General features: G+C 49.8%; 1 protein-coding gene across 1 annotated transcript in view; it reads right to left on the bottom strand.

The window, feature by feature from the left end:
* The window catches only part of LOC144095552 (uncharacterized), a 31442-nt gene that overhangs the window by 12082 nt on the left and 5950 nt on the right, over nucleotides 1-13410 (bottom strand). The window contains exon 4 of the mRNA XM_077629245.1: nucleotides 871-943. Coding sequence (XP_077485371.1) covers nucleotides 871-943 — 73 coding nt within the window. The remainder of the gene's footprint in view (nucleotides 1-870; nucleotides 944-13410) is intronic.

Below are 13410 nucleotides of genomic sequence, written 5' to 3'. Positions count from 1 at the left end.
ACAAAACTGCATGTACAACATCAAAAGAAACATAAAGTCTTTTGGAATATATTCCTCATGGGTAGTAAGGAAACAGGCACTCAAGGGAAGAATTTAGCTAAACAGTAACAGAACTGCACCTGTAATGTAAGTGCCCTTAAACGCTAGCATATAAGACAACAACGCCAAATGATTCCATGAAAAAAAGCCAATAAACAACGCATAATGTACAGCAGATGATATTTGGACCGCCTGTCTCTTCCCATACGATTGCTCCCGAAGTGCCGAGCAAATGAGAGCATATCAACTTCAAGTGCGTCTGAGGTGCACGATTTTCATACACCTTAAATTAACTCACTGTCATGGACCGGCGGCTAAGCCTTCTGCTTGCCGAGCACGAGATCAGCTCAATTCTCAGCCGCCGCTGCAGTAGGCTCACTTGCAGTACACTTCACGTCGCAGTTGTAACCTGGAGTGATCGACAATGGCAAGCTCACGGCAGCTTTGCGGCACATAGCATGCATGAAGCATTTCCTTGCGACACACCTTGCATGAAATACAAAAAATTCAGGCATTCTTAGAAGGCGCAGTTGAAGTGGAAATACGATCACATGACCGTCGGATGTAATCGCATTTGGTACAAATGCCTTGCAATCGTGTCTAGTCAAACAGCGCCTGTTTCACGCACGCACCGATCGCTGCCACGCAAACAAAACCACGGCACTGAATGTGTTCCGTTTCTCTGAAACTTCGTTATGGCAACAAAAATATCGGTGATCTTACGGCCTGGTGGTCATGGTGTCTCTTAGAAACATAATTTGTTCGTAATAGGCCCAACCGACGACGCTGGCCTCCGTGTCCTCGGCATCGGCACCGCTCTTTTAGGCGTACTGGTCCGCCGTGAAAATCCGGCGGAACTTGTCGCGGAGAGATTTCCACCGCTTCTGTATGTGGTGAACGTTCTCTGCGTGATTGAGACACGAGGAGTTTCAAGCACATTTTAATCATGAAGTGCTCGTCATGAGCAACTTCACATGGTGATCCCGGCATTATTTCCGCCGCCACCTGCTTCCAGGACGCCGCCGTAACCAGCTTATTTTTATGCTGTTTGTGGCTGACAAGCCACAGCGAGCGGCGCCTCTCAACAGATTTCTCATTATTTATTAGGTGCGACATGTTTGCACAGGGGGCTATGTCGCAGCTCGTTGAGAAAAAGTAATCAGTCGGCGCTGCACTGAGGCTCATTCCGTATATTGCGAGAACTGTGCCCTCTCATTGGCCACAAACCAGCCAGCCACTTCTGGCGCGTGCGCCAGCGCGCCGCCAGGGCCGAAAATATCTGACAAGTACAGATATCTAGCAACGGGCGTGCATGCGCGCGCGTCGCGTTTTGCGCATGCGCAGAGAGGATCCAGCGTAGGCCCGTGCGCGTAGGCGCTCCGCCGGTACGCGCGGGATGTGTCCATCGAGTTGGGCCTTAAGGACCGAGGAGTGTGCGTCGCTCAGGAGGGAAATTGGGTCTCGACCACATAAGCTTGGACCGGGGCAGTCTAGCACCACCAATGTGCATTCTACAGTTGCACCGTCGTACGACACCGGCAAGAGGAGCTCTCCAAAAACTGGCGATTTTCTGAGGTAGCATGATAACTTCGCGCGTGAAGGCCGTAGCGGAGGCCAAGTGTCTTTGTGCTGCTCAAATAGCTGTCGGAACAAGACGAAGACCGGGGAACCCGTATTGATAAGCATTGATACGTCCACAAATCCCCATGTGAAGGTTCGTCGCATTGGGGGCTTCACATTTATCTCCCGCGTCAATTTTAGCGTCTAAATGTGCATGCTATCCTCTGTCTTCATCTGTCTCCCCTTCCTTAGCTGACAGTACTCTGCCGCGAAATCCCCGGGCTCCTTCTCGAGTTCGATATCTTGCGCTGTCTTCGTTCCGGCATTTTACTGCTAGGTGACCACGTCGACCGCAGTGATAACGAGCATTACTCGAAAGACAGACATTACTGTTGTGCTTTATGCTGCCACAACTCCCACATTCGGCCAGTACCTCTTTCGTTGAGGTTGACTGCACCTTAATTTTAAGCACCACCGACGTGTCTGCGGCCATTTTATTGGCATCCTTATCTGCAGCTTCAGCCGACAGTGCCATCGTTTAAGCGTCCTCTACGGACAGATCTATCTTTGGCATTCGATTTATGCCGCACACAATTCTATCCCCTAGCATTCGGTCGAGCATGGTATCAAAATTGCAGTTGTCCGCACTTCGACGAATTTCAGTAATGAATCCTTGAACAGACTCACCGTCAAGCAGGGAGCGGTTAAAGAAGCGGAATCTTTTGGTAATCTCATGTCGCTTGGGATCAAAAAACTCGTTCAGGACTTTCACGACGTCTTCGTACTTCAAAGATTTTGGCTTCTTCAGCGCTACTCGTCCTGCTAATATTTGAACGGTGCGCGTGCTTAACGCTGCCACCAAAAGCGTCCGTTCTTTGCCGACTCCGTCACGCCCGTTGCCTCAAAGTATGCCTCTGCCTTGATACCAGTTGTCTCTTTCGTCGTCGAGGTCGGCCAGATGCTGGTGTGCCATCGTCGAGTCGTCGCTCCGTAGCCTAGATGCCGTCCTGTGCTTCAAGGTTTCGCCAGGGTCGTCGCTTTCCGCTTCTCGTCGCCTCCGTTACATCGTAAGTCGGACACTGCGCTTGACGCAGGCGAGGCAGACACAAGCGGGACGAATGGGCGTTTATTTGCAGTACACGTCGAAATATACAGACCAGTTAAGGAAGGAGGGGAAGGGAAACAAAGTAAGAAAACATAAGATAGGCAACCAAATTGGCACGTGTAGCTGTCGACATCACCTGAGAATTGATAAGATTAACACTGCAGTTATAAGAGAAACAGTGTTGTCGAACGCTCCAAATTAGTTTCAGTCACATGGGATATTGCCTACACTACACGAAAGTCTTACTACAATTGGCTTTTAGCACTCTGCCTTCAACGAAATGCAACCGCTGCAGTCGAAAAATTCAAAATTGGTTTTTGGGGAAGGAAATAGCGCAGTATCTGCCTCACATCTCAGCGGTGTTATGGTCGGGCAATCTGCCGGGATTCCAATTCTGCAGGACGCAAAATTTCTCCTGCGAACGCCCCTTTGATAAGCCCCAGTGCTGCGCCGCAAGGCAACGGCGCCCTAACGCCCCCTTGACAAGGCAAGTTGTTGCGCCGCAGGATAGCGGCGACATATGGGGAAGTATCAGCGAGCGACTTGCCCAAACGTCCAGCAAGCTGCGAGACAGCGAGGAGCCGGTATCCCTTTCCCCCTGGACGTCACCGCGCGCGGCAAACTTGAAGCGGGTGGCCAGCGCGGTCGCTGGTTTGACCTCTCGGACTGCAGCCAAATGCTGCCTTTGTATTGGACCGTTTAAGTGACAACCATTCCTCGGGCTTTATAAGTCCCACCGCTGCCGCTTGGAGGGAGAAACCGACCCACCGCGAGTCGAGTGCTACTCACGAGTGCAGTCAGACGGTGCGACGCGATGGAACCTCGCCGGTCGTCGACGTGCGGAAACAGTCGCGTTTGCTGGTAGCTCTCGGCCCCCGTGGCAAACTTGTTCTGTACAAATGCCCTCTATATAGTGTATAAAGCGCCTTTTGTTATTCTCACCGACGCCTGACTTCGAGTGTTCGCTACCGCCAAGAGAGCTGGCAGCGCTCAGTCACGAAACGGGTGGCGAGCGCTACGGGACCACCTCCATGGCACAACAACGGACACCTGAAGCGCGTCATAAGGGGAGGGATAAAGGAGGGACTGCGAGAAGAAAGGAAGAAAGAGGTGCCGTAGTGTAGGGCTCCGGAATAATTTCGACCACCTGGGGACCTTTAACGTGCACTGACATCGCACAGCACGCGGGCCCTTTGCGTTTCGCCTCCATCGAAATGCGGCCGCCGCGGTCGGGTTCGAACCCTGGTACTCCGGCTCAGTAGCCGACCGCGCTAACCACTGATGCATCGCGGCGGGTGTCATTTACAGTTAGAGACAGCGATGCTACTACGCCTTCACGGTGAGTGAAGAACTAATGGAGAGACGTAGCGTGGCCGGGATGCGCACTCTCTACTTGATTGAGAAGAACTGACGTCACCTGCGTTTAGCTTCTTCCTGTCCCTGTCAAGAGAGCTGAGGTGCATGCGCTGTCTGGTGAGCATTAATCGAAAAAAGGGAAGTCGCATGAGCGTGTTAGCCTTTGAAGTCGACTAGCTGTGCTCTCTGTAACTCAAGAAGAGGATTGCATGACGAAAAAAAAAGGTTAACTATTATGCTACCTTTTCAATGTGATTATTCAGCGCAGCTACTGATTTATTTCAACCATTGGCGACTGCAGACGGAACGCGCAGTGCAGAACGGAAGCGACTTTGGATTTGGGCTTCGGCAGAGCACAGCGAAGCGCCGTCACTGAGCCCCTCCTCGGGCGGCGAGTTTCGTGGCAGCAGCCACCGCAGACGGAGTACCACTCTGGCTTAATTGAGGGTTATAGCCTAGCGTGATACACGATCCGCCACCGTGATGCTCTTCCCCGAGTACCACGGACACACTAGACACCTTTAGCATGCCGTGTACCGTGTCACCGTTGCCGGAGAACCAGGAGCCCGCCCACCACCGGTGAGCACGCGCTGATTGGTCCCGATGCTGCAGGAGCGCGCGCAATTGCCCGGCACCTGCGCCATCCGGCGCCGCGAAGGCGTTTTGCGCATACGCATTGGCTGCGAGCGGGCTCCCGGTGCTCCGGTACCGGTAAACGTAACACGTTTCACACTATGCTAAAGGTGTGTATTGATACGTGCCCGCTGAGTGCGCGTTAATTGGCTTCGACACGCCAGGCGCGCACGCAGATGACGGGCACGTGGTGCCATCTGGCGCCCTCGGGGCAATCTGCGTACGCGCAGTGGCGCCTCGCGTAATCGCTTGACGGCAGCGGATCGCGGGTCGCGCTGGGCTGTAACTCTTTAATGTCGCCATTCCGTCTTTTTCCGCTTTCTTTCTCGCACTCTCTTCACCATCGCCACACCTCATCCTTATTTGAACTCCTTTTTAGCCCTACAGGTTACGCCACGGACGATGCAAAGGGACGCTGTTAACGCGTATTTTTGTCCTGGTATCCGTTCTCCAGGGTATGGCCTGTTCACTGATATAGCAAGAAGTGAAGCAAACATATATCTTGCTAATTACAATCGCAAACGTGGACGCCAACTTAAATTTCCTTCATGGTGCTACTTACTAAGTCCAGGGCCTGAAATTTTTTTACAAGACATCACGCAAAAGCCACGAGAACTGAACACCTAAATTTGCAGTTGAAAGATCGCTTTTTATCCTGATACCTTATTTCTTCCGTGCACAACGTATGTAAGACACTCTGTTCGGCGCAGAAGGTTTGCAATGACCTTTTGCATGCAGTACCGTTGACGTGAAATACAGCGATTTCCGATCAGCTTCCTCCTGAGTTAATTGCTGGAACAACAAGAATTGCTTGCAACAACCAGAGCTTCTCTTAACAGCTGATGATCCGTGGAAATCAAGATTTTGCAAGTTGTGTTTCATTTGTCAGAAGCGGCATGGTTTCATGGGTAGTAGCGGTATTTCCGACATCCTAATTTTACTGTCATTGTTTTCTTACCCCTTTCATTCCTCACATCCTCGCGCATCCCTCTGCAGCACCATAGGACATAAAAAATGGACTCGATCTGGTTGTCAAGAGTGGTCAATTTATTTCACGAAAGGTGTAGCGCTATCTGGGGCGCCTCAAGATGGTGGTAGCCCCGCCACTTCAGTCTAGAGGTCCTCAGGCATTTTCCTTAGCAGAACAGCGCGCATCTCTTCCTTTACCAATCTTGGTGTGTAGCAAACGCCGTGTACAGCGCCAGCCACGTACTCATGATGAGCAGGTGACGCAAGCTCGCGTTGTCCATAACGCTACGACCCGACAACTACCCTCGCCCCTCTTCACTTCCCTATATGCTGAGAGGTGCGGAAGTAGAATATAGTGCCCGTAAGTCCCAACAGTCACACAAAGAACGTATGGGCGAGATTTCGCAGTAGCCCCGTCCACCACCAAGTCAACGCAAGTCAGCAGCGTGTGCTGGCGCTACCTCCTCCTCTTCGGCACGTGGTCGGCGTTGGCCAAGCTGGTCACTAAAGGTGCTTCGACACCGGCCGCCTTCAGCTGCATCTTTTTGTATCGGGCAGCTCGTTCAACGTCTCCGCTGCATCCGTCACGTCCCTTTTGTTGTTTTAAACTTCATAGCGCTCGCCTGATCTTGAGCGGCCTTAGAAAACATTTGCGGCGCATTGCGAACCAACGGAAGATCAAGACGATGGCAGCAACCAGCGCTTTGCGCCAGAGGGCACGAGTTCAAACGCGCAGTGCGAGAGCCTGCTGCGAAGGCCGCAGCGCAATTCACTAACCTCTAAACGGCCGCGGCCAAGTAGTCTAGGGCAGCACGAAACGAAAGAGGCTCTGTTTACGCCACCACTGAATCAAATCCCTCTCGAGACAGAAAATGTTTTTTTTTTTCCTGCTAGATAAAGAACGCACGGAAAGTTCAGGAACACTTCGGATAAATTCCGCTTCAGATTCTTCCTCATGTTCGGCATCATGTGCGTTGTAGTTTTCTGACAGCGTTCACCTTAATTTACCGGGGAGGAAAAAGCATTTCACGCTTGAAAGATGCCTCCTTCCACGAGTGTCTATAGCTGTTATACAACCGACAGCGTGTTAATAATTACTCACAGGAGGGAATAAATACTATATACATGGGCACAGAGCCGGGGTTCGTACTTCCCTACTTTGCCCTGTGAAGAAATTTCGATACGCTGGCAATATATACGTGAAAAAGCTGCAGACACCATCTAGATCGCCTTTGTGCCTTATTGAGTGTACGTATTGCGCAAGTGGAAACGGCCGATGGAGTTTAAGTAAGGAAATTCTCCCTCTCGGGATCTGAGCTACAACCCGACGTGTCTCGGAGGATATACCTGATGTAAATCTCCGACACGCTAATTGCACTAAACCTTCGAAACACTGTCGGATCGAAAAATGAAGCACCGGAAAACAAAGTGAAAAGCAAAAGAAACACCGAAAGCTGGCGCATGCACCTCTACGCAAGTGCGATGCTCGATAGGAGGCAGTCCGGGCAGAGCCGCCCAGCGCAAGTATACCGAGCGAAAGGAGGCGAGTCGCAGAGTTCAACGAGCTGAGAAGCCGCGTCTGGCACGGGGCGCAGATGAATGGCGAGCCATGCGAGAGGCCCAGCCCCGAACAAGAACGGAGGGGCCGGGAGCGAGACGCGATGAAAACAAAACCGACCGCTGATGAAAAGAACGAGGGACAGACACCGGAACGAACACGGCCGGGCACGCAGGGTCGAAGAAGAAGAGGGCAGAGACAGAGGACCGGCAAAACGCCAGCAGCGAAATCGCGGCCTAACAGAAGAGGGGGCAGCAGCCTTCGTCTCTCCTGATCTTCCTGATAGAAGTTGTTCGATGTCTGCAGATCGATGCGAACGTGCCGCGAAAAGAGAAGCGATTGGGAAGCGTGCGGACCCCCCCCCCCCCCCCCCCCCCCCGCCTCTTCAGCCTTCTTTGGTTTCGGACCGGCCTTTGATAGATCTCGACTAGAGCCCGCCCCGCCGCGCTGCTGGGCTACGCGGACGCTTCGACGATGCCTGATCCTCTCGTCATGGCGACGACTCTAGCTTCGTCAAGAGGCCCTTTTCGAACAGCCAATAACTTATACTGTGCAGTGATCCTCTAAACACGTAATAACTTCACTGTCGATGTCCTCTTTGTTTTAAACAGGTTTAACTTTCCTGCTTTCTGGACGACTTCTTTCGCACGTGGCAACATCCTTAGGAGCTTCCACCTTGCCGTTTTCGTTTGTTTTTTGGCAGCTTGCTCCAACTGCTGCCTGATGAAACTGCCGTTCGTGCTATCTTTCTGAAGCGATATGCGCACAATTTGCCCTTTGCCGCTGTGATCTCGGCAATGGAATGTGCTGGTGATTCGCATCGTCTACCTCGACGAATCACTCGGTGACGAAGATTGCATCTTTGGACTCATCGGCTCGCGAGAGGTCAGCCGTACTCATACACTATATTTTGGCCTTGATGCAGTTTTTACCTGCCATTGTTGCTTTATGAATAAAACTAAGAATTCGTCAGGTTGCTGCAGTGCGGTAGCCAGAAGGCTAATTATACTGGCAGAGGAAAGATGATTCCCGTGAAATTAAACAAAAAATCCATACGCCTGATCGCATCACGTCTCGGCAATGCAATAGCATTAGATGCATTTGATGCCGTTGCCGTAAGTGACATTTCCTCCGGCATTTAGCCGCCACCGAAATGCGAACGTCACAGCCGAGATCTAACCCCCGTCTTTTGGATCAGCATCCGAGCGCCATAACCATTTAGCCACAGCGGCGGCTTTAATTTGAAGAACTACTGCAAGCCATTGCTATAGCACGCAAGAGTAATTTCCAGATAGCATCCTCAGGAATTGAATTTCATCGTTTCTTGTTAACTTGGCATGAGCATAGCTTTGAGTCCTACCGTAGTATATTGTCACATGATGGCAAGCTAATGAATATAAGACGACACAATGGATGGTGATGGAATGATTCAGTGGCTTCGGGAATCGAGAACAGCACGTGCGCTCCTCATTATTTCGTCTTTAGCCGCCGCGGTGGCTGTGTGGTTATGGCGCTCGGCTACTGGCCCGAAAGACGCGGGTTCGATCCCGGCCGCGGCGGTCGAATTTCGATGGAGGCGAAATTCTAGAGGCCCGTGTACTGTGCGATGTCAGTGCACGATAAAGAACCCCAGGTGGTCGAAATTTCCGGAGCCCTTCACTACGGCGTCTCATATCCTGAGTTGCTTTGGGACGTTAAACCCTCTAAACCAAACCTATTTCGTCTTTGTATTGTACATGACATGGCACAGGGCCACCAAGTGATCTTCTCGGTTGCGAACCAGGTGGACGGCGCTGACGATGTGAAGCTGGACATGACGAAGCGCGTGAGTGCATGGTTCACCGGAGAAAATAAGGTGCATGGCTTCCCGCCGCGGTGAATGCTAACTTGTTCAGATGAGGGCTGGCCCCGAAGATTCCTGGCCGCAGGTCACCTCAAGCCGACGGCCGGGTACCGAACGGCATGGGCAGGGGGGGGGGGGGGGGGGTGGGGGGGCTGTGTACTCACCTGTGGGCGGCTTCTCGGGTCAGTGTGACTATATGGTCTGGTAGGTGCAGTGTCGTCAGTTCGCCGTGTCTTCTGGTCCGAGCGGGGAACGGGGCTCGGATGAGTGGCGAGTTCGGGTCTGTTCTGGCAGGCTGAGGCACAGCCTGCCGGCGCGGAACCAGAACACGCAGCAGACAACCAAGGCAGGCGCAAGACGCTGAAGCTCTAGGACCACGATGATTAGGATACCTCGCACCTCACACCAAATATTACGTAACAGCAACCCAATGGAAACAGGGCAAGACGATGGTGATGGCATGAATTGACGGCTACAGGCCGAGCTTGAGCTATCCTGCCCGCGCTACTGCCCTCTCGTCTTCTTCTAGTCCGTGACAATATTCTTGTCACCCTCAGGCGGACTGCGGCCAAGGTCACCTTACCCCGTGCCAACCACTTCCCTTTCATTAAATTACATTCTCTCTCTACCCTCAGCAACACTATTTCTGACATCATCGCAGTGTGGCCAGCATAAAAGGCACCTCGCGTAAACAGTCCGGATTTCCTTGTCCGTCGAGTGTAGTGCAAAAGTAGAATGTTACAGCACTGACTGGACTATAACCTGTCACAACTTCTTCCACTCCTTGGCATTTAAATTTGAGAGGCATATTTAAGCGTTCGAGGTTGCGCCTGAGAAAAATAGGGCCCAATGTAAGCTGTCTTTTATTAGCTGCTCTTCACTGCTCGGCCATTTATTCAAAATTCGCAGTTTCTCAATCTTGTATTAGTCAACGAGATTAGTTTTTATAGTCACTATAGTAATAGAGCAATAAAGCACACTTTCGCGTTCCCGTTTGGCTGTAGCTTTCACTGCATAAAAAAAACCTCTAAAACAGCGTGCACCCAGAAGCACAAAATTCGATAATTAGTACAAGCGCTAGTTGAAAGCGAAATAATACTGCAGTCAAATAGCCTTACACCTTCCTTCGTCGTGGTACGCCGTAGTAAATCTATGCACACAATTGGCAGCTATACCTTCAGCCCAATAATTCAGAGCCTTCTTCGGGTTCGTGACGCTGGATTAAGCATTTACCTCAACCAGCGCGTCCTCTGCCTCAACTGAGCTAAGATTTAAAATCTGCATGTGTGCTGAGGCAAGCCATCAATTCCAAACACCAAGGTCCCTGCCGAAAATTTCCGTAAGAAGCTTTATGGAAAACTTATGGATTCCACATATTTCCACAAAAATTTGTATGGATGCTGTATGGACTTATGGAGTCCACATATTTTTCCACAAAACTGTTTGTGGAAAGTTATGGATTTTGCGGAGTGCGTGGGGTAGTTGCGGACACATGTGGACAATGACTTTACGGGTGATGGAGTTTTATGGATGGGTGTTATGGAGAGACTTTGTGGACCACAGGAATCCATAAAATCTCGACGCGGAGTCCGTCAATTATGTATGGAAACTGACGGACAGTGTGGAAGTGGGTTGAGAACACAATTGAAGCTTGCAATTCCTGCAAAAGGCATACGACCAGGTATGCACAATGACCACAGCCTCCAATGCCAGTATATTAGTACCAGATATAATCAATTTAATTTTATAGCCGCCGCGGTGGTGCAGTGGTTAAGGCGCTTGACTGATGACCCGAAAGATGCGGGTTTGATCCCAGCTGCGGCGGTCGCATTTCGATGGAGGCAAAATGCTAGAGGCTCATGCACTGTGCTATATGTCAGTGCATGTTAAAAAATCCCAGGTGGTCGAAATTTCCGGAGACCTTCACTATGGCATCCCTCATATATGGCCCATTAAACACCCCATAAACCACAATTAAGTAACACAAATGAAGCATATACTTGCAATGTATACTCATACACATAATGATCGGTTTATTGAATACAACTGATATATGCACTTCAAAACCAATATTTCTCATGTTTACAATGCGGTTTAGGAGCTGCAAGTAAAACTGCTGAAAATCATAAGTAGCCGAGCCGACCATGCAGTGCTCATCTGATAGCAGCAGCCGTATTCCAATGAAGGTGGAGTGCAAAAAGCGGTGTGCTATGCGTTGTCAGCACGTGTTAAAGAAAACTATGCTGTCTGAATAATTCTGGTGCCCTTTACTTCAATGCAATCCACTTATAACGACATTTAGAAAAACCAGAAAATTTGATGGTTATAACCAATTAACGTTATATCTGGACTGGCAAAAAAAAACACATCCATGTATTCCCCCATGCATGTAGGCATTACCCCATAAATGTAAGGGCGCACAGCGTCTTGGCACTATGCCAAGTTAGCCGAGCGAGCCACCCCACCCCCTCCGGAGCTCCCGTCAAAAGATAAACAGGCAGTAATGTTATCGGCATAATCATCATAGAGCACCTTGGTGCACTGCCAAGGACTGTGATGCAGGCAGCGCAAAACGGGGAACGTGCAAGAAAAGGGAACACTTAAAGAAAAGTAAATTCTCAACCACATTGGGCGGAAACTAATTTTTTAGTCAATGTTGCGCGGCAGCGGCCAAGCAAGCTCCTCCCTCCAGCTATTGTGTCAACGATAGTGCTTGGTTCTCGAGGCCGTAGGCAACGCTCCCCCACGGATTTCGCCATGCCGGTCCGTTCGGAGTTTTTACCTCGTTCACTTCAAAGGATTTTGTTTTTTATCAAGCTTTCAGAAAAAGTTTGACTGTAAATACCATCTGGGTGGTTAGAATCCTATCATTGTATCTGCTATTTCACCAATAATTCTATCGTTATATACGGTTTATTTTCATATAGTGGCAATGGGAGAATTCAGAAATCTAAAGAATTTGATAGTTATAAGCGATATATCGTTATATCTGGTATCATTATAAGTGGATTACACTGTACAGCACCTCTCATAGCCCAGGTATTGCTTTGGAACGTTCGACCATGCTGTACAGTTTACTTTAAATTTTCACCGTGCACTAAAGAGGAATCTGAACTTACTGTGGGAACTCAATCTACACAATCCGGGCGTTCTTGGAAACTTCGAATTATGGTCCTGTGTGGCTGATTGCCCTAATTATACCGGATTAAACATCCCGGCTCCCGCCTTTTGCTTGAACTCAACGCAGTAGGTAAGCGGAGTCAACCAACGTGTGGAGTGCCTTTAGCCAGCCCAGTGGCGGCTTCACTTTCGCTTATTTTTAAGTTTCTGTGAATAAACAGCTTCAGTCACAGACAATACAGGCACAGGTTATGCCCATAGAAATAAAAATGCATGTGGACTCTTTGATTTACGTGTCACTTCGCCAATGACAGAGCGGCAAGCCGCCATGGGACTGCCCGACTCTTTAGTTGACTCCTCCTACCTGCCATGTTGAGTTAAGAAAAAAAGAAGGTGGGAGCCAGGACGTTTCATCCGATTTAATTAGGGCAATCGGCCTCACAGGACAATAATTCGAAGTTTTTAACAATGCCCGGAATGTGTAGATACAGTTCCCGTGGTAAAAAGACGACTTCAGATTCTTTACTGTGCCTTTAATCACGCTCAATGAAGTTTGGCAGCTTGCAAATGTACAGCCCCTCTTCTTCCGCAAATTCAATCAACACACATGGCGCATGGATATCTTTCAGTTTCAATACAGTAATAACACCTGAAAGAGATCGAAAGCATTCTATGATGTGCGGAGGTAGCTTGTGCTGGCTTTCCATGCAAACAACCTTAGTGCACAACAAAATGCATTCTCTGGTTTCATTTTCGGTAACCTGAAAAATGCGGTTTATAACAAAGAAATCATTCTCTGTTGTGCAAATAGCTGTACTGTTGCTCTTCTTTGCCCTCTCATACCTTGTGCTGTGCAGCACAGTGGAGCGGAAACTAAACCGAAAATGCTCCTCAAGAGAAGGAACGCATCCAAAGCTCAACATAAGGCTGTTTTTTTCTTCTGTTGAAAGCACGGGAAATGGATCACAAGCTCCAAACATATAAGAGTTACCCACACGTGTGGCATTCAGAGTGAGTGGGTGCCCCAGCATTGTGCATATGAAATTTCTGGCTTGCTCCTGAACAGTGCAAAGTGCCACAGCCAAATCCACTTGCTGCAGCATAATCATTCTTTCAATGACCTGGTCAGGTGCCCCATTTGCTGATGTTATTGCTCTAAGCACCCTACCATTCCCAGTTTCAAAAACAAATGCCGAATGTGCCCACAGTGGCCCGAAGTTCTTAGCA

Source organism: Amblyomma americanum, chromosome 6 (assembly GCF_052857255.1).
Source record: "Amblyomma americanum isolate KBUSLIRL-KWMA chromosome 6, ASM5285725v1, whole genome shotgun sequence".
Lineage (NCBI taxonomy): Eukaryota > Metazoa > Arthropoda > Arachnida > Ixodida > Ixodidae > Amblyomma > Amblyomma americanum.
This window is presented reverse-complemented; position numbering and strand designations above follow the sequence as displayed.